General features: G+C 38.9%; 1 protein-coding gene across 1 annotated transcript; it reads right to left on the bottom strand.

Annotated features, from left to right (window-relative positions):
• Positions 1-22,294: 22,294 nt before the first annotated feature.
• Positions 22,295-22,942, bottom strand: LOC133883718 (CLAVATA3/ESR (CLE)-related protein ESR2-like). The gene has a single exon (XM_062323133.1). The coding sequence runs from the start codon at positions 22,860-22,862 to the stop codon at positions 22,521-22,523; it is 342 nt and encodes a 113-aa protein (XP_062179117.1). The 5' UTR covers positions 22,863-22,942; the 3' UTR covers positions 22,295-22,520.
• Positions 22,943-23,222: the final 280 nt, after the last annotated feature.

Here is a 23,222-nt window from a genome sequence, read left to right as displayed (position 1 = left end):
CGTCCCAATCCCCAATGTTTTTCTGAGCTTGCAGCCAAATTGCAGCAGGACCACTGAAATGGTGTGAAGCCACTCGAACCCACAATTCTGAAGGCACAACATAAACTTCAAAATAGTCTTCACACCTTCTCCTCTAGAATTGGGGATTCTCTCCATCAAAGCAAGGGAAATCCAGTTTAAAATGAGTGCTGATTTGAGACGAATTACTAGGAAAGGAACTGGATCAGTGGAATCGATCATGAACTCTATATGATGCAGAGAAGGGAGTATGCCCTGCATGAGGCGCACCTGTGACTGGGGTGGCCGTGGGAGTGGCGTGCACCCCAGGCGTCATGCCCCACTGATCATGACAATTGCCGTGGCCAGATGGCCCAAGACGCAAATCCAATGGAGTTGCTCCTAGCAGAGTAGTGCTTGCCGATGACTTCGCTGCGATCTCATGGTCGTGGCCGCTCGCAAAGGCTGAGATCGTCGGGTGCTTCTCGATTTGCTCCACTTGCTGATGAAGAGCGTCGACTGCCTGATGCAGATCCGTCACGCGTGTATCCATTCCCGGTCACCATTACTCTAGCGATTGCTTCAACGCCTCCACATGCTCCTGCATCTACTGGTGCTGAAGGCGATCTTCGTTGTACATCTTGAGGAACGCGATGAACTGCTCCTCCATGGTGATGGTCTTTTATTGCTGTTGCGATAGGTAGCGCGACTTGGTGTAGGGGTTCTCCACGATGGCGAACGACGGCGGAACGTGGGAATATGGAGTCGACGATGAGCGGCGGCGGAAGGTGGTGGTGGTTGGGTAGCAGGCTCTGATACTAGTTGTGACCAACCTCCGGCAGGGGTCGCGGCCATCAGTGACAATCCAAAGGAAATCAAACAAAAAAGAAGAAACGAGAAGAACAGGTCGGGTGTCCAGAGTGAAGCCAGCCAGCTTCCGCTCGCCAATTCGAATATCACTTCATCGTTAACCAATTACATCTCATCCATTCGTTTTTATACACCTCACCGTGGTCCCAATACAGCTATCAGTGGGCCACACACACATATCGCGCGATCTCATCCGCAGGATTTCCCGCTCGCTGAGTTCTGCACTTCCCGCTCATCTTCAGACTCGCGTTGTCGAATTTTCGTCAGTCTTCTGCCGGCCGATAGACTGTCACACCTAGGTACATCGCAGATGTTGCCCTCGTTGGGTGTGTGGGTTTGGCAAGGCTAACGACTGCGCGAGCTCCATTCGCTGTCGTGGCCGAGCTTTAATAGTGAGCCGAGAACCGAGAGCCGAGAGGTACACGCGCGGCCACACCCCAGATGGTGGCAGCCTCGGTGGCGGTGGGTGCCTGCCGGCTGCTGGAGTGCTGGTGCTGGGGGGGACCAGCGCTGTGCACGTACAATATGAAGCACTCGGGAAGCATCTATCTAGTACAGAGTACTAGTAATATCTATCTGCATCTGCGTCCATATCGAAGGGGGATGGATAGATAGATGTCAAGTACCAGTACTGCATGCAGGGACCAGGGTCGGAACAACGCATGGTAGCTTCTGTCGGTCCATCCCGGCAATATAATTGGACGTACTAATGTTGCTTCAATTCTGCACTAGCGGAGCAATACCCCTTAATTGCTTTGTGGGTTAAACTTTGTACTAATGCTAGTGTCTGGCTTGAGAGAGCACCGGCTGCATGCATTGTGCCCGTATTAATCTATGCGATAAAGAGAATGGTGCCGTAATAGGTACAGTACTATGCATACATCCATCGGTTTGCATTATTGATCTCTCCCTGCCGAAGAAAAAGTAGAGAGATCGGCATTGAACTTATATATGTGCTTGTGTTCTCCCTCCAAGAAATGATGAAGTGCACATGCCATTAGAGAATGCACACACACTACTTCATTCTCTTATCATTAAGGGAACATTAAAAGAAAGAAAGGAGGAGAAAAAAACACTCTACAATGGGTACCCTATATAGAGAGTAGGGAATAAATTACGTCTTAGTCTTACGAGAAGACGTAAGGACCAGAGCTCAAATCCCCGGCCGACCAACCTTTAACTTTATTTAGGACTCAACCAACTGAGCTAACACTCAGTTCTGTACAACGGTACCCTATATGAATCAAATGATTACTTCAAGGACGGTAAATAGGTGTATTAGGCCCATGAATTTGAGACACTTTACTTTCTGGATGCTTCGGTTTAGAATGTTTTGCACACGTACGCCATTAACAAGCACAATCCCTGGCTGGCTAGCTGATGGCGCGATGCCATGCATGACAGCTCGCTCAATGCTCGTGGAGCAACTGCTCCCTGGACGCACGGCTGTACGCCGTTGCACGGACACTTTCCACACAGTCTGTTGACGTGAAAAGTTACCATGTCAAATACCTAGCATCACATATGCAATCCGTAGCACCACACATAGGACGCTCAACAATGAAGATAACTATTGTGCTTTCATGGTAACGAGCGACCGATTTACAAGCAAACCGGCAAAACATAACTAACCCGGTGAGCAACACTTGGAAAACCCAGTCTGATACTACGGCGATAGATCTTCATTAGCAAATCACACATGGGAGAGACCCTGTCAGGGTATGGTCAACCAGCGGCTTAACCTTGGTCATCGAGATCAAGAATGAGTAGCAGTAGGAGGAGAAAGAAGGAGGAACAAGACTACATGAGCTAGATAGAAAAATAGTTGATACATATTGGTATTTGATTGATTGTTTTATCTTTCAATTAGCTATGACTCTTTTATATTTAAAAGGTGACAGATCTTAGCCGTACAGGATTAAAACTCTTAATTCAAACTAAACAAGACTTACAGATATGAGTCGGCTATAACACATGAGTCTAAACTTCCTATAACTAATATATCTTTCCTATTCAACCACATTAATTCCCATATATTTACCCAAGTATCCTTTATTGCAATTCGGTCTTCTTCGATTCCACTACATTTTTTATCCGAACATCTGTCCGTATTACCTAGTCGTGGTCGCCACTACTATTCACTGATTGGGTACTGTTCATCTAAGTTGGTGGTACTGTTCATCTGGCCAAAAGTATTGTTCATCTGGTCGGTGGTATTGCTTATCTGGTCAGAAGTATTGTTCATCTGGTCGGAGATACTGATCGCTACAATGACGAATATAGATGCGAAATCTTATCATCAACGCATGCCCCTTATTTTTGGTAAAGCTAGCATACCCAAAAGTACTTTCATGTGCAATAATCATGAACAGCCTGATATCTATTTTCAGTCATCACTTAGGACGATGATAAACAATGTGTCAGCTATGTATGCTCTTAGGGAGATGATAAATAAACATCGGCCATATATCTTATGTTCTCCTAATAATGTTTGTAATACGGTCGTAACAGCCGATCCTATGTACCTTGCTTTGACAATGCCTGACTAAACTGTAAAGATTCATAAAACGATATCCAAGGATCACACCAAAACAATGGAGAATAACCAATATACCTGGGCATAGTTTCCACGATGAGGACATTGGTGGAATAGGTAATAACATAGATGATGTGGCTACCAATGGTTTTGATGATTATGTGGAAACCTGAGATTTTGCGGTTGTTTCCTGGATCCCGTCGCCTTCAAATTTGCCTCATGGGTAGTTCTAACCATGTCAAGGACATGCTTTCGATTAGTCACATCAGTTGTCTTCTCACTTTCTTGCTTTGGACCTGAACTAGAACACACGCATTCGACTGCATCATTTACCATTGAGCTACTGGACCTTTCCTTTTTGCTAAGCCTGACATTAATAATTCTTCTTCTACGTGTTGCTTTTCCCTGTCCCATACTAATGCAGGAGCCCGAACTAGATGTGTGTTTGGCTTGATCACATGAAGCATGTGCATGTTTATCAGTTGCCAACATAGTTCCTTCAATTGAATTCACACTTATTAGCTCATTGGGTACAATAGTCAGCTTCTCATCTCTTGAAGGCAAATATGAACTTTTGTCATTGTTACCATCCCTTTTAACACGATAAACTTGTTTGATCACTTTCCTCTTCTTTTGATCTCTGAACCGATTTCTTTAATCAAAACGATCATCTCTAGGATGAGTCAAAACGATCATCTCTAGGATGAGATAGTCTATCGAACACCGGTGGCCTAGATGTTGTCCACCCTAGATGGAATGACTCAAAGGGCATCGGAGGTGGCGTCCATGGACCATACCAGCCCCATAGTGGACAAGCAGGAAATATCATAGGAAGAGACCCCACGGCATGGGGATTGGTGGCCCAAAAGGAGGATACAACGCTGTTGCATGAAAACCTTCTAATCGCCGATCCTGACCAACAAACTCATGCTTTGGAGGTGATCTCGGTTGCTTAAAATTACCAAACCAACCAGCAGTACTTGGGCCGGCTTTCTCCCTCTCATACTTAACTAGAAGCTGTTTGAATGTCACCTTCGGCTTTGCATTTGGTACAACTCTAGCAGTTGATGCTTGAACATTAACCTTAGCTTTAATATTTTTACTACCTTTAGGACCCAAACCACCTTCTTATTTTTGTCTATAATATTGCAAGCTTTACTAGTTATATCATTATCAATCTTGCTAGCCATTGTCACATTCTTGCCTTTGGTTTCATCAGCCTGTTTTGGCCAAATCCACACCTTCTTGTCTTCACAATTTAGCATACTTACAAGGAGAGATTGTTCTACTCTATGCCCCCTTCTCTAGATGAATTGCAAAATTCAATCAACCTTTATTAATAGCCGATTGTATTTGCCGGTAAAACACATTGCAATTACTAGTACTACGAGTAAAAAAGTTATGCCACTTGCAATATGAATGCCCTTTCAACTCTTCACATGGAGGTATAACATGATGATCAAATAATCTGATATGTTTCTTTTGCAGTAAAATATCAAAAATCTAATCACACTTGTTAAAATCAAATGTATACCTTTTCTTTCTTAGCCGATTCTTTTGTAGAGATTGTTGCAAAGCTAAACAAACAAATGGTTCAGATTTGATATTAAACCACTCGGCTACACATTCACTTGTACTCATCTTGTCCGATATCTTAGAGTTATTTTCTATCATATTAATATCGGTCTCTTCAAATTTCAGCCTCATCCTTGTATCTCTAAACCCGAAATAGTCACAAAACTTATGCCCCATTAGAGATCAAATATAGACCGAGTTTAAAACAAGTAAAATAGCCCATATAAATGTAATGCCTGACAAAGATGATGATAGGAATAATTCTAACTTAAACATATTACTATTACTAGCCTTCCCATATAATGTAATAATTAGTCCAACAAATCCCGTAGCGATTCTACTATCCTTACTCATGAATTTTGCAAATTCTATCATTTTAAAACCCTGCAGGTATGGGACTACATTATCAAAATCATAGTACGGTCCTCTATATACAGATATTGCATAATCAAGCTCTATTTCAGATTTTCCTTACAACATACTACCAATTTGTTTATTCATATTACTTTCTCTACTGAATCTTTTAGAATCATTAAGTATAGAATCACTAAAAGATTTATCTATCGAGACTATAAAATTAGATTGGGTACTAGATAACGTAGTTGCAAATCATACCTGTTTCAGCAAGGTATTAATGGATGGAAACTCTTTTATCTTAATGAAACATTGCTTTGTTTTCCGATAGCACGAAAGAAGCTCCTTCTGATATTCTTACAATTTTGCTTCAATCGCGCTATGATCTTCTTTAGATAATTCATCAAGTATAGACATACTACCACTATTAACATCAGTTATGGGCATGACCGAAACACCTTCATCTCGGTCTTGATCATCAATTGTTTTAGCGTGAAATTTGGACAGTAACACTATAGCTTCCTTTATCTCAAGCGTAGCCAACAATTCAACAATAGTCGGCCTTTGTTCTTTAGCTAAGGCTAGCTCCTGCTCTTTATTAGAATTATATCGTTTCTTCAAAATTTCATCAAATTTCTCCCAAAAAGCTACAGACATTATATCCGTTTTGGCTCCTTTTCCAACACCAAATTGCCCCCTAATACTTTTACTCTCTATTTCTTGCTTGGCTATAAGCCGAGTAGGTTTGGAACTAGCTTGTTGCTTTGGGGTACAGATATGTCCTTGTGACGTATCACACGAATATGATGTTGTGGGCTGCACATATAGTGCATTTTATTGGAAAACCCTAAAATAGGTTCCCAGCAATGAACTACAAGGAACACCAGAACTTTGGGTTGGAGTGGGAGGCAAACTATATGGTACTGTGTTGTATGGAGGTATACGCATACTTGCTGAATTTTTATTTATTCAGCTATAATCATTAGTAACATATGGAGCCAAATTAGATGCATTAGGTGTTGCATATGGTGCTAAAAAAGTATAAGGTATAACCTCCATTATAGTAACATATGGTGTAGCATATTTGTCACGTCCCAAAATCTGTAGTCACGCAATTAAGACTAATTATGTGTCATTAGCGTCGTGATTAATTTCAAGGTAAATTGTTTTGGCAGATTAGAGAAATTTGTTTTGAGTGAATCGGATGAGAGAAATAAATTCAGGAGAGAAAAGAATGAATTTCACAGTTAAAATGGACTTCTTTCTTTTACATGTGGGACCCACCTAGCTGGCTGGCCCCACACCTCACTCACTCTCCCTCACTCATGTACAGCCAGTTGCTCCCACTCCCTCTCTCTCGTAACCTCACTCCCACTCGAGCAAGCAAGGGGAGCAGCCCACTCTCCCTCTCCTCTCAAGTTCTTTCTCTTTCTCCCTCAAATCCGCCCCCAAGAACATAGATTTGAGGTGAGTATGTGGTATCCACACGATCTCTAGCTCATGAGTTGTGCATCCCTCTAAATTGTTTTGGTTGAAGCATGAGGAACACCCGATTTCTTCATCTCCCGGACGGATTTCTCCATTTACTTCATCACCCAACGGTTACCAACCACCACAAGCACCGTGGGTAAGTTAGGCTTTCCCCGGTGAGAATGCGTGATTTGGTTGGTCGATTTCGAGATAGAGTGAAGTTCTAGGGTTCTTGAGCTTTGGAGCAAAATGAGGATTTAGATGAGATATGAGTTAGGAATAGCATTTGCTAGGTTGGTGAGTAAGTTCTACACTCATTTGGAGCTCGCAACATCACATCAGCCATTTTCCCTGTAAAGAAATGCTTTCTGTAGAACTCCAGATACTCAGGAAAATTGTCCGGAGACTCCGCAAAAAATCGCGGAGACTCTACAGCTACTCTTCATCAGGCTTTTCTTTTTTGCTAATAGCTTGTAAAATTCATAATAAATTCTCCGTAGATCTAAAAATTATGAAACCAATTTTTTTGGTTTCATAATAACCTCCTCTACCTATTAAAAATATCCACATCCATGAAATAGTTAATTAACTTTCTGAGATAAATTAATTATGTTAATGCTTCATTAATTTACTGTTAATTATTTACAAGTCAAAAATTGGTGAATCCAACTTTGCTAGTCCTCTTATGATTTGTTCTAGCTAGAAAAAATGTTCATGCATTATAAAGCCTTCTTTTCCTGACATTTCTTTATATGCATATGGTGGTATATATTGTTGTACTTCATTTATGCTCATCATTGCACACGTTCTTCTTTAGTGAACAAAGAACCGGCATGTAACCCGGCAGTGGTTGAAGGCGACGCCAATCTACCAAAATTCTACGAGTGTTGCATGGGTAGCATTAGACGGTCACCTGAGCAGCATGGCAAAAATCTAAGCATATTTCTCCCAGTACTTTGGATCATATGTGTTTAATGTGATAAATTACGCTTTATGTATGTTATGCATGAGTTTGAGTCGATGTCGGGTTCATGATGGATAGAACCTATGTTGATGCGCTAATTCTTCTGTCTTGATTAATTGTTGATCCGTATTGTCGGATCGAATATGCACAAAATATCCAATCAGAGGAGGTGAATGATTGCGGAAACCAAATTAAAAGATTAACTCACATAAATCAAAACTCGATTAAACTAGGAATTCCACTCAAAAAAGAATGCACAAGCGCTAGTAAAAATAATGTATAGAAAGATCTGCTAGTCGGATTGCTCTCAAATTTGGTCAATAGAATCTAGATTTAAATATGAAACTAACTCAACAAGTATCAAGTAAATCAGATATGTGGATCAAAAGTTATTTCTGGTCAAAGTAGATTGTGTCAACATGTATCAAGTAGATCAAAACTTGGTCGAGTTGACAAAAAGCTACTCGAGAACAGACCAAATCAACTCAAAATTTTCTCAGATTAAACACTAGATATTCTAGCAAGGATTTGGATAGATTAAACAAAGATGAAACTTCATAGACACATAAAATTAACTGAAAACCAAAACCAAACATGCAAAATATAAAACAGAGAGAAAATTCTGATTCAACAACTCATCAACTTACAAAACTTGATTTCCATTGCATAGATGAGTTTACAAGATGCCTCTCCAAAGAATCCAACAAGGATTTTCACGAAATCCCAAAACAGCTCTCTCTCAAGTTTCTCTATCTCTCTGCTGCATTCTGCGCTCTTACTACCCAATACAATAGACCTCTTTATTTATAGGGTAGCCACATGCACAAACGTGACCGAATTGAACTACACCTCCCTATCGTATTCAATCTGGTCTCTATCCTCCTCTAGTTAAAATAGAATGCACAAGCTCTAGTAAAAACAATGTGGAGAAAGTTCTGCTGGTCAGATTGTTCTCAAATTTGGTCAACAAAAACTACATTCAAATACAAAACTAACTCAACAAGTATCAAGTAAAGAATATGTGGATCAAAAGTTATTCCTGGTAGAAGTAGACTGTGTCGACCAGTATCGAGTAGATAAAAAATTAGTCGAGTTGACAAAAAGCTACTCGAGAACAAACCAAATCCACTCGAAATTTTGTGAGATCAAACACTGGATATTCCAGTAAGGTTTTGGATCGATTAAACAAAGATGAAACTTCATAGACACATGAAATTAACTGAAAACCAAAAACCGAACATGCAAAATATAAAAGAGAGAAAATTTTAAATCAGCAACTCATAAACTTACGAAACTTGATTTTCATTGCATAGATGAGTTTACAAGATGCCTCTATAAAGCATCCAACAAGGATTTCCAGGAAATCCCAAAACAACTCTCTCTCAAGTTTTTCTATCTCTCTGCAGCGTTCTGCGCTCTTACTACCCAATACAACAGACCTCTCTATTTTTAGGGTAGCCACACGCACAAACGTCACCGAATCAAACTACAACTCCCTATCATATTCAATCTGGTCTCTATCCTCCTCTAATCATAACAAGAAAAACAACTTCCGCTAATTAATCTAATTAGCCAACAACTCTTACGTAATCGTGCATGCACATCTCCCATACATACATGCATATACGTAACCAACTCAGAGTCTGTCTCAGACACTAACTCTTGTCTCAAGTCAAGCCACCACACAACTCCCTCCTGCGTGCTCGGACTTGAATACGAATTAGTCTTCGTGTCCTCTCACTATCAGATTGCCTCTTGCGTCTATCACGAAGCCTTGTCTCAATATGCATTATTTTCTCAGCTCGAACACCCCTCATGACATCCTCGATCACCATGACCTCAGTTCCTCCTGAACCTAGTTGCCGAACCTCAGTTCCTCCCTGAACTTAATTCATCGATCCGTCATCGACCACGTTCGCCTTCGAGCAACACCTGCACATGAATCAAACAACAATCGAGTACGAGCACAAGTCCTTCCCAACTTGACTCAAGATCGGTTCACGCAAACACCACGTAAACTCCAAGCAAAACCAACACGCTAACGTAAGTATACCCAACTAATGATAACGCATTAAACCAACTATACTATCCAAGCATATCTTAGCAACTCATGAACATCAATAAATGTCATTATGCTAAATCACTTTGTTCTGCACAATTTCATCAATCAAATCAATTTTTCATCACATGATCTTACAATCTCCCCCTTGATGAAAACATTGGCAACCCTCATATGAACATTGGCAACCCTTTTAACAGACATGATTTAATTTTAAAAAACAAACACAAAGTAAAATCAAAAGATCAAAAAATCCTTTGATGAAAAAATTCTCTCCCCATTTAAAGCAAAAAAGAAATCAACATGAGCAACTTTCTCTCCCCCTTTGGCAATGATTTCATCAAAAATTCAAAAGAGATAATCAAATCTTGTTATTTCAATCATTTCAATGAGCATAAGAATTCATCCACATATATAACAAATATTCGAACAAGCCACACTATCAAGAATACTTGCACCAACTCGTCTACACATATAAAAATATAGTGCGAGCACAAGTTATCAAGTATAATTAATGATTTATTTTTAAGGCATGGTCTTCCAATCTCAATCACTCAAATCCTCAATTTATATGCTATCAAAAATATGAATATCAAAAGTATGTCATTGTTTTGATTTAAAAAGACATATAACAATATGCCAATTTTTATATCATGAACTTCTCATATTCTTTTGCAAGGAATTATATGCACCATTAGTCTTATTCTATCCAACCATGCCAAGCCTATGTCAAAAAGACAATCAGAAGCTTAAGACAATGATTTTGGCCATACATGACTTCTTCCAAGTTCATATCAAAGTGCAATGATAAGCAGTCTCGAAAAAAGAAGTGCGACAATGCATATTTCCTTGATCTTTTGTCTATCGACTATTATTCAGTATTTTTTCATTTCTTTGATTCTTTCACATATAGTATTTTTTTTATCAAAGATCAAAGTAATCAAGAGAGGTTAATCCTGAAAAAAATTAATTCAAGTTGTCGTTCGATTTAAAAAGTTAGGACAAAAACTACACAGTTACACATGTAGATAGAAAAGTGCAAAAACTACTATGTAGCATAAGCACTGGCTTCAAAAGTCACATATGTATCAGATATGATGCTCATCATATTTTATTGTTTTCTTATTTTTATAAACTTCGACAAATTCCAAAGATATAAGAACTCCTCCTCAAAATAATCCCATAGGATGAATAACACCAAGTTCTCCTCAAAGAAAAGTAAACCGAGAAGAATCCAAAGGTTTTGTGAAAATATTTGCCAATTGTGTTCAATATTCACACGAAGAAGTTCAATGTTTCCTTTTTCAATATTGTATCTAAAAAAATGAAATCTAATATCAATGTGTTTAGTCAGAGAATGTTGCACATGATTTTTAGCAATACTTATAGCACTAGTTATCATAGAAAAGTGGAACACACTCTAAATTAACCTATAAACTTTAAGTGTAGCAACTATTGAAAGAGTTAGTGAACAACAACTAGCAGCAGCTACATATTCAGATTCAGCGGTAGATTATGCAACAGAGGACTATTTCCTAGATGACCATGCAACAAGAGAATTACCTAAGAAATGATATGTACCAGATGTACTTTTTCTATCAATTCTACAACCTCCAAAATCGGCATCAGAAAAAGCTCTTAAGCTAATAGATGAAGAAGCAGAAAGCCAAATACCAAAATCTTGAGTTCCATGAAGATAACTTAGAATCCGTTTGACAGCTTGTCGATGTTAAGCATGTGGAGAAGCTTGAAATCGTGCACACAAGCATACAGCAAATTGTATGTCTCGCCTTGAAGCGGTAGATACAAAAGTGATCCAGTCATACTTATATATTCTTTCTAATCAACTGGCTCATCATCTTCATCAGGATCAAGTGTTGTTGCTGCTCCAATAGGTGTCATGATCGGCTTGCTATTTTCCATCTCAAAACGTCGTAGCAGGTCTCATATATACTTACTTTGATGAACAAAAGTACCTTCTTTGGTTTGTTTGACTTGAAGTTCCAAAAAGTACGTTAGTTCACCCATCATACTCATCTCAAATTCCCTGTTCATCGTTTCTGAAAACTGGGACACCAAAGTATGAGAAAAACAACCAAAGATAATATCATCTACATAAATTTGGATAAATAGTTGAACATTACCATGCTTGAGCACAAACAACGTCTTGTCCACTTTTCTCATTTCAAAACCCTTTTCAAGCAAAAAGGTTTTAAGCCTATCATACCACGCCCTAGGGGCTTGTTTTAAACCATACAAAGCTTTAGACAACTTGTATACATAGCTTAGATATTTAGAATTTTCAAAACCAGGTAGTTGCTTAACACATATCACTTCATTTATGTAGCCATTCAGAAAAGCAATTTTGACATGCATGTGATATAATCTAAAGCCTTTAGATGTAGCAAAATCTAAAAGAATTCTAATGGCTTCTAGTCTAGCAACCAGAGCAAAAGTTTCCTCAAAATCTAGCCCTTCTACCCGTGTAAAATCTTGAGCTACAAGTCTAGCATTATTTTTTAACAACAACACCATCCTCACTTTGTTTATTTTTGAAAAGTGATTTAGTACCAATAAGTGTATGACCGGAGGAGGTGCGACAAGTTTTCATACTTTGTTGCGTTCAAAATTTTCAAGTTTCTCATGCATGGCATTGATCCAAGATTCGTGAGTTAATGCATATGAAACATCTTTGGGTTCAAAAGAAGCAACAAAAGCTGAATGAGCATAAGAATTAGAATCAATAAACCTGGAACGTGTGACTCGCTCATGCAAATCTCCAATCATCTGATCAGTTGGATGACTCCGCTGAATATGCAAAAGAGCTGTCACTCAAGAAGCAATCTCTTCTTCTCGTTCAATACACACAGATGATGTAGTAGCTTGAGGATGTCCAACTGTAGCTGAAGTGATCGAACGTGTCAAGTGATATATAGCTGATTGTATCATTAGAATTAAAATCTCAACCTAATAGATCTCATTATCGTCCACAAAAATGCTCTCGAACTCCCCCTGAATATGTGTACCTGTGCTTGCATCACTTGATCTAGTTCCAGGACTAGTCTCATCAAAAGTAACCTCAAAGGTTTCAACAATTTTGTTAGTCTCCAAAACAAGCACTCGATAGCCATGAGTATGAGCAGGATATCCAAGAAAAATACTCTCTATTGATCTGGACTCAAATTTATCCAAATTTCTAGATTTCAACACAAAGCACTTGCAGCCAAAAACTCGGAAGTGAGATACACTAGGCCTATGTCCAAATCACAACTCATATGAAGTTTTACCCAATTTAGATCTCAAGAAAATATGGTTTAAAACATAACAAGTAGTAGATGTAGCTTCAGCCCAAAATTTTCTAGGAGTAGAAAATTCATCTAACATGGTCCTACTCATCTCGACCAAAGTTCTATTCTTTCTTTCAACTACACCATTTTGTTGAGGAACTCTAGGTGATGAAAATTGATGTTCAATAGCTTTCTCAGCACAAAGTGATCAAAAAAGAATTCTTAAATTCTGTTCCATTATCAATTCTAATCGCTCTCAAAGATCCTGGGAGATCAATAGACAATCTAAGAACTAAACTTCTAAAATAACCAAAATCTTCATCCTTAGATGCCATAAAGTAAACCCAATAATATCTAGAGTAGTCATCAAGAATAACAAGCACATACCATTTACCTCCAAAAGATTGTACTCTAGAAGGACCAACAGTATCAAGGTGTAAAATTTGATTGGCTACATTTGTCATAACCATGGTAATAGGTGGATGTGAACCTGAATGCATTTTACCATGTCTACAAGAAGAGAAAACTAACTCTCTATCACCCTTAAGCTTAGGCAAGCCACGAATAAGATCTAAACCACTAACTTAAGTGAGATGATCTATACCAACATGACCAAGTCTACGATGCCAAAAGAATAAATCTTTAGAAATATTAGCAACAAGACATCTAAGCTTAGAAGAAGGTAATGCATCAAAATCAGCCTTAAAAACTCTTCCAAAAAATGAAATTAAAAAAACCAGATCACCTGTAGCATCTAATACTTTACATTCAATTTTCTTAAAGCGCACCTCAAGGTCTTCATCAATCATTTGAGAGACAGAAAGCAAGTTAAATTTCAAGTTTTTGACTAAAGCAACATCCTTGAACATAAACTTATCATTTACCTGCACTGTACCTTTTGCAATAACTGAGGTAGAGGAAGCATCTCCAAAAGTAATACTTTCAGCACGAGATGCACGTACAATAGAGGAGAACCAATTTTTTTCACCAGACATGTGGCGTGAGAATCCGGAATCGACTAGCCAAATGTTCTCCTTCCTCACTCAAGAAGCCTACAAGTAAAGAGTAGATGTCGAGGGCTCAATACTAGAGTTAGTAATAAAGCTTTTAGGAATCCAGTACTGAGTCACTTGACCAATGACACGAGTAGGCAAAACACGAGTAGCTCGAGTAGACTTAACTCGAGAACCTCGAGTGAGTTCAACTCGAGAAGCTCTAGTAGCCAAGAGCTCTAATAATAGTGAGTGCATTTGTAATCTTAACTCAAGATACTCGAATAGGTTCAACTCAAGTTACACGAGTAGTAAAAAGTGATGACTGTTTCACCTGAGACACAAAATGAAGTGCCACAACCTCACGAGGGATAAAGCGTGCCTTTCGCAAATTAGACCTAGCCTTAGATTTTTCTTTCTTTTGTTGTTTAGCTAGTTTTAAAAAAAAAATCTACTAAATGTCCATCTCTACCACAATGAGTGCAAGTGTACTTAACTCAATGTATGGATTTTGAAGAAGAAGCAACATTTGCATTCATTGTAGAGGCTAAAAATCCAGGAAACTTAAAAACAACCTTCTTAGGTTCAGATTCAACAAGAGCTTCAAATTTGCCACAGTCAAGAGCTCTAATAATAGTGGGTGCATTTGTCTTAGAATGAGCATAGGGATCAAAACCTAAACCTTGTTTATATGTACTTGACTTAGATGAATCCAAAATTAGGTTCAGATTTTTCTTTCCCTTACAAAAAAGTTCTAAAGTTCCTTTTAAGTAATCAATCTGTCTAGAAAGAGCTAGGCACTTATCACAAGCAACACTTATGGGTTTCTTTTGTTTACAACATTTAGAACATGAAAGAACCTCATGAGTAATCATGTTATGAGCTATTTGAGAAACTCTAGTATTAGTATCATGCAACTTCAATTCAAGAATTGAGCAATTAGAACAGGAAATTGAATCATGCAAATGAGACATTGAACAACTTGCATTTTTAACATATTTGCAATTTAACACAATAAGTTTCTCATTTTTCTCAATTTCTATTCTAAGTTTCTCAAGAGTAGAAGCATGAACATCTCTAAGAGAAATGAGCTCAAAATAAATTAAGTCACATGACTTGCAAACAACATCATCAGGAATTAAAGTCTTAAGTCTTGCAATTTCATAATTAAGTTATTCAATTGAAACATCATGTTTCTTAATTTTCTTGTTACGTTTCTCTAAGAGTGTACCAAGATGAACAACAACATTTGATAGATCATGATAAGTAGGTAATACCTCATTACCGTCACTGTCAAGTTCATCCTCAGTTGAGCTTTCTTTGTTGCTTGCCATGAGACACAATCCAATCAAATCACGCAATGTCTTGCTCTTAGATATTGTGTCATCCTCGTTGCTCTTTGAATCAACATCATTCAAATTGACTTGTTCGAGCGCTGAAAGAACTCGATGCACAACATTGCGGTTGAGAAAGCTCTTTTTCTTCTTATTGTTAAGCGATCACTTCTTTTTCTCCTTCTCCTCTTTTGATGCTTTATCTGCAAGCTTAGAACAATTGGAACAAATATGGTTGAGATCACCACATTCATATCATCTTTGAGGACCTCCACTTCCTTTCTTTTTCATATGCACATTCTGCAATGCTTTAGAAAACCGAGTAGAAAGTAGTGCTAAATCTTCTTCAGGAATCAACTCAAGCTGATCATCAGTTAGTGAAGATATAGAAGATAATGAAAAACTTGATAAAGAGGATTCAATATGAGACATGTTGGGTTGAGAGACCAAGGTAATTGATTTATCAACATTCTTCCTAGCAAAAACATCTAGCTCATGAGTTTTCAATTTAGAATAAAGTACATCTAATGTAAGTGAGCTCATGACAGTAGATTCTCTAATAGATGTAACTTTCATCTCCCACACTGAGATATCTAAAGCTCATAATAATTGACGTGCATTCTAAGCATCAATATATGTAATATTAACAGCACACAGATTACTAAGAATTTTATTAAACTGAGCAAAGAAATCATCTAGTGACTCACCAGGCTTCGTCTCAAAACGCATGTAATCTTTCTTAAATAAATCTTGACGTACCTCTTTAATAGTATTTGAACCTTCAAGATAATCACAGAGTGCTTTCCATACCTTGTACACTGATTTGAGATGTATTACTCGATCGAAGTCGCCCCTTCCCAAGCTTTGGATGACCAAGTTCCTTGCCTTGCTATTCGCCTCGACATGAGACATGTTCTGTGCCATCACTTCATTATTCTCAAGGACCACATATGGCTTGTAGAACTTCTCCCAGATTGCAAAGCCCCATGCTTGAATGTAGGCCTCCATATTCGCCTTCCAGAACTGAAAATTAACTCTATCGAAAACACAAGGTTTTGTGGAATACCTATCTGAAGCTATGTTTCTAATTACCGACAGAGATCAATTAGAAAGGATTAAGACTCTGATACCAATTGTAGGATCGAATATGCACAAAATACCCAATCAGAGGTGGGTGAATGATTACGGAAACCAAATTCAAAGATTAACTCACCCAAATCAAAACTCGATTAAACTCGGTATTCCACTCGAAACAAAATGCACAAGCTCTAGTAAAAACAATTGTAGCGAAAGATTTGCTAGTCATATTGCTCTCAAATTTGATCAGCAAAAGCTAGATTTAAAACGAAACTAACTCAACAAGTATCGAGTAAATCCGATATGTGGATCAAAAGTTATTTCTGGTCAAAGTAGACTGTGTCAACCAGTATCGAGTAGATCAAAACTTAGTCAAGTTGACAAAAACCTACTCGAGAACAAACCAAATCCACTCAAATTTTTCTCAGATTAAACACTAGATATTCTAGCAAGGATTTGGATGGATTAAACCAAGATAAAACTTCATAGATACATAAAATTAACTGAAAACTAAAACCGAACATGCAAAATATAAAACAGAGAGAAAATTCTGAATCAGCAACTCACCAACTTACGAAACTTAATTTTTATTGCATAGATGAGTTTACAAGATGCTTCTCTAAAGCATCCAATAATCCCAAAATAGTTCTTTCTCAAGTTTCTCTATATCTCTGTTGCGTTCTGCGTCCTTACTACCCAATACAACAGACATCTCTATTTATAGTGTAGCCACACGCACAAATGTGACCGAATCAAACTAAAACTTCCTTTCATATTCAATCTGGTCTCTATCCTCCTCTAGTCACAAGAGAACAAATAACTTCCGCTAATTAATCTAATTAGCCAACAACTCTTACGTAATCATGCATGCACACCTCCCATGCATACATGCATATTCGTAACCAACTTAGAGTCCATCTTAGACACTAACTCTTGTCTCAAATCCAGCCACCACACGACTCTCTCGTGCCTGCTCCGACTTGAACACGAATTAGTCTTCACGTCCTCTCATGATCAGATCGCCTCATGCGTCCATCGCGAAGCCTTGTCTCCATATGAATTGTTTTCTCAGCTCGAATGTCCCGTATGACATCCTCGATCACCACGGCCTCAGTTCCTCCTGAACGTAGTCGCCGAACCTCAGTTCCTCCCTAAACTTAGTTCGTCAATCCGTCATCGACTATGTTCGCCTTTGAGCAACACCTGCACATGAATCAAATAATAATCGAGTACGAGCACATGTCCTTCTCGACTTGACTCAAGATCTGTTCACGCAAACACCACGCAAACTCTGAGCAAAACCAACATGCTAACATAAGCATACCCAACTAATGATAACACATCAAACCAACTATACTATCCAAGCATATCTTAGCAACTCATTAACATCAATAAATATCATTATGCTAAATCACTTTGTTCTACCAATTTCATTAATCAAATCAATTTTTCATCACATGATCTCACAATCTCCCCCTTGATGAAAACATTAGCAACCCTCATGTGAACATTGGCAACCCTTTTAACAGACATGATTTGATTTTAAAAATCAAATGCAAAGTAAAATTAAAATATCAAAAAATCCTTTGAAGCAAAAAAAAATCAAAATGAGCAACTTTCTCTCCCCTTTGGCAATGATTTCATCAAAAATTCAAAAGAGATAACTAAATCTTGTTATTTCAATCTTTTCAATGAGCATCAAAATTCATCCACATATATAACAAATATTCAAACAAGTCACACTATCAAGAATATTTGCACCAACTCCTCTACACATGTAAAAATATAGTGTGAGCACAAGTTATCAAGTATAATTAATGATTTATTTTTAAGGCATGGTCTCCCAATCTGAATTACTCGAATCCTCATTTTATATGCTATCAAAATATGAATACCAAAAGTATGTCATTGTTTTGATTTAAAAAACATGTAAAAATATGCCAATTTTGATATCAAGAACTTCCCATATTCTTTTGCAAGGAATTATATGCACCATCAGCCTTATTCTATCCAAGCATGTTAAGCCTATGTCAAAAAGATAATCAAAAGCTTAAGACAATGATTTTGGTCATACATGACTTCTTCCAAGTTCATATCAAAGTGCAATGATAAGCAATCTCGAAAAAAGAAGTGCGATAGTGCATACCTCCTTGATCTTTTGCCTATCGACTATTATTCGGCACTTTTTCATTTCTTTGATTCTTTCACATATAGTATTTTTTTTAATCAACGATCAAAGTAATCAAGAGAGTTTAACCATAAAAAAATTAATTCAAGTTGTCATTCGACTTAAAAAGTCATGACAAAAACTACACAGTTACACATGTATATCGAGAGTTACACAGTGTTTCTCCTGCCCGGATGTGGAGTTCCCCTGGGTAGGTCAGGAGAGGAACCCGGACACCGTAACCGCTTTTATCGTTTAAGCATCAATCGTTGTTGCAGTTGGCTTTAGCACTTTTTGTGCTTACTACATGTCGCATATGGGAACGATAAGCTGATTACCTTTGTAGTTGTGGCTTTTTGGCGTGCAGGTCCATGGTGTCAGGCATGAGGCCGGTTGGGCATCCAGTTTGCTCTGGTAGTAGTTCTGGATGACCTCCGCACCTATCAGCGTATGTTCAAATGGTCTGAGCTTATTGGAAAAGGTTAACATGAGTACCCATTGTATGGACCTGTGTGGTCATGCAAGCCATATGATCCTCAAGTTGTGTAGGTAAAGGAGTACCCCCTGCATGGTGTAAAAATATTTTGGAATATCGCACTCTCAGTCATGAGCACGCTTTTGTCCATTTGCAGCAGTCGTAGTGTTACGAATGTGGTTTGGTAGGATGGAGGTGATGAGATGGTTCCTTTACAGATGTTATTACTATGGTTCCTTATACTTTTTGTTCAGTTGATGTTTTCAGGTTAGATAGCCATGTTGGTCCTATATAGTTGCTCACATATGTTTATGTCAAGTTTAGCTTAACCATGTGGTGTTTTCTTGCTAAAATCTAAATCCATAATTCTTAGAGTCGGGCTATTTATAAGTACCCACTATGGGTTAAGTCTTGCGAGTACCTTTGTACTCAGCTACTCTACAGATTTTGCAGGTGAGAAGGAGTTGGTCTTTAGCTATTTCGCGCCTACCGAGGGTGGTGGCGGGTATGAGTAGTGCATCCTACTCTGAGGTCATGTTTTTTGTGATGGAGCCTAAGGCATATGGATACATCCTCCTTTTGTTGTATAGTTTTTAGTCTTCTGCTACGTAGTTTCTTTTCTTGTTAGGAGTTGAGTGAATTTTTACCTCCTCCTAGCTATCTTTTGCTGTAAATTGTAATAACTTGGTAAATACTTAAGAATTTGTAATTTAATGTTAATTCCTTGCTTTTTATTAAGTTGTGTTGTGATGTTAAATGTTGGAAATGCATATGTTCCGATCTTGGACACAAAACACGTGCCAGAATTACCGGAGCGGTATTCTAATTAATCGTTGAAGTTGTGATTAGGTAAATGATCGATTTAATGATTAATTAGAATACTGTTTAGATGGTTCATTACAATATAATGGTTCAAAATAATTGGCTGAATGATCAGCATTACTGTGACCATACATCTTATCCATTGGCGTACTTTGTTGGTAACCATAAGCGGTGAACTCATTGCCGATGAATTACGATAGACCATTTGTTGTTCTATACTACTAGAATTATTAACATATAATGGCTCACAATAATTAGTCGAACCTATCATCTCAATTCGGCCATAATGATTGTTTGTCAGTATGTTAGTTTATGATACATTAGGTAGTGTAAGTATTACCGATTACTTAAAAGAAACATGCTCATGTTGTATGTTGCTAATAGGATTGAAAATTGAAGCATGCATATTATTTTGTATTGGCTGTTGCATATTATCAATATGTTGTAATTGTAAAACTAAAGATCTAAAACAATTACTCAACGCATAATCTGAATTTCTAATCGATGCATTAAATTCATCAAATACAGGCATTGTAACATCAACAGGCCTATTCATTGTATTTGCAAAATACTCTGGTAATGTATTTATAAATTATACCTTGAGTGTGACGTAGATAAATAACGTAACGATATTGTTGTGATTGATTCCGAGTCCATAATGTGTCATGGTCGAAAAAGATGATCCCTCAGTGGACAGTCTGGAACAATCGGCGTGATAAAAGTTCCCATAGAAGCAGCACACAGCATAAAAACCGCCTTGCAATGGAATGAGCGGTGGCACGCACGAGCGATAGGCAGCGGCACGTAGCAGCAGCAGCACGCATGCACGCGCAACAGCATGCACGTGACCAGGCATGCAACAAAACACGCAGCAGCAGGCGGTAGATTGATGTGCTACAACTTTTGGATTGGAGAATCGGCCACGTTTAGCTTGAACGAGAGTGCTCAGATAGAAACGATTGATGCGGCCTGCTCCTCGACTCGGTTCCGGCGATAAGCGGTGTACTGATTGAAAAATCATGCCGTGACAAACACAATTTATGCTGAGCAGAACCAGCTAAATCGGTGAGAACCACTGATTAAAAGATAGCCGGCGACGAAAAGTATTTAATGAACTCTAAGTTTTATGGCCGGAGAAATCGATTTCTCAATAGAGTCATCAAAAAATGTGTTGACACGAAAAATTACTATACCAAACACTAAGCACCTCGTGTACAATCCATAGCACCACGAGCAGAGGGTTCAATAATAAGGATAACTATGGCACTTTCACGGCAACGAGTGACCGATTTACGAGCAAACCGGCAAAGGATAACTATCCCGGCGAGCAGCACCTGGAAAACCCAGTCTGCCACTACAACAACGGACCTTCGTTAGCAAATCACATCTAAAGGGATCTCGTCAGGGCACGATCAGCCTGTAGCTTATCCTTAGTCATCAAGATCAAGAACAAATAGCAGCAAGAGGAGGAAGAAGGAGGACTACATGAGCTAGCTAGAAAAATAGTAGATGCATATTATATTGGTATTTGAACAATTGTTTTATCTTTCAATCGGTCATGACCCTCTAATATTTAAAAGGTGATAGGTCTTAGTCGTACGAGATTAAATCTCCTAATTCAAACCAAACAAGATTTGTGATATGATTCTGCTATAACATATAAGTCCAAACTTTTTATAACTAACATATCTTTTCTATTTAATCACGTAAATTTCCATATATCTACCGAGTATCTTTTATTGTAGTTCATCTTCTTCAATTCGACTACGTTTTCAATCCGCACATATGTCGGTATCACTTGATCGTGGTTGTGGCTACTGTTCACTAGTCGGTACTATTCACTGATCAGCTAGTTCACTAATCGAGTACTGTTTACTGATCAAAGATACTATTTACTACTATTTATCTGATAGGAAAAACTGATCACTACCATAATCACTATAGTTACGAAATCTTGTCATACACACAGTCCTACACGGTGCGCCAGATGCTCAAATCCACCCGTGTGTAAGATTGTAATGCATTCGCCCAAAAATAAAGTTCACATGGCCACCCTCGAACAAGGCCTGTCAACATTCTGGCCCATTTAGGCCTGGCTCGTCGTTCTCGCCTGATTGGAACCTGGCCCACGTACGTCGTCGTTTTCTCGTTCAATCTTCTTCGGCCTGGTCCAACAACCAACATGCATGCATGCTTCATGTGTCTCAGTTTCAGCAACATCATCATGCACGTACAACATCTTACGACCTACGGTGACTTCGTTAACGCACGTACAACATCATTCACGCATCGACACAGTGAGCCATGCATTTTTTTTACCACAGCAAATTTATTTCGACGTGTTCAACCATGCAGAGAGCAAGCTAGCTAGCTCGCTGCTGCTGGTGGAACAAATACTCCGTACAAGAAGGACGTAATATTACAAACTGCATGTACCAGACGAGACACAATACATGCACGGCCATATAACCACGCATGCTACCCACTACCATGCATGCATGCATGAGCACGTGCACGCCACCACTCTTCCTCTTCCTCTTTCTACGGATCAGTCGACGACGACGGCGCCATATCGCCGTGGTGTATCGGGTCCGACCCGCCGGGCACCTCTCTCTTCACACCGCCGTCCCCGCTGACGACCTGACGTGACGTTGCCAGTGCGACACCGTCGCGCCGCGTGGACGACGCCAGCCTCGGGCGGCGGCCAATGAACTCGCGCTGCTGCTCCCAGTAGTGCACATTGCCGGTGCCATGGCCTCCATCGACACCGGCAACAACAACCTCACCTCTCTCCAGCTGCATCCTTGCCGCTTCCGGCGTCGAAGCGAGGAGAGCGCAGACCAAGAAAGCCGACATCGCCACCATGACCATCCTTGAAGCCATCTTCAGTAGATTAAGTTGTTAACTGTAACTACAGGTCTGTAGCAAATACAACAATGTTCCAGATAGATATTTGTCGCACAGGTGGTGATGTAGTCGATCAGACACATGCAGTGGAACGCCCTATATATACACACCGATTCGAGACTCGGAAACAGGGAGGAAGAACCATTTTAACTAACCTAACGTTAATTTGTCGGCAAAGCTGTGGTTCGATTGAAAATACAACGGCCTTTTGGAGAGAGGAGATGCGAAAGATAGTGGGAGTCGCTTCGGCATCGCAACGATCTCCATGGCCACTTGCAGACGAGTCCAGGGATGGCAGTTAATCGTGGGTATCCTGAAGGATTTGTTTAGTGTAAA

The sequence above is a fragment of the Phragmites australis genome, chromosome 10 (assembly GCF_958298935.1).
Source record: "Phragmites australis chromosome 10, lpPhrAust1.1, whole genome shotgun sequence".
Lineage (NCBI taxonomy): Eukaryota > Viridiplantae > Streptophyta > Magnoliopsida > Poales > Poaceae > Phragmites > Phragmites australis.
Note: the sequence above shows the minus strand (reverse complement) of the source record. Positions and strands in the feature narration are given on the sequence as shown.

What these genes read in the sequence shown, in the direction of transcription:
- LOC133883718 (XM_062323133.1), bottom strand. Translation starts at nt 22,862, where the DNA reads ATGGCTTCAAGGATGGTCATGGTGGCGATGTCGGCTTTCTTGGTCTGC.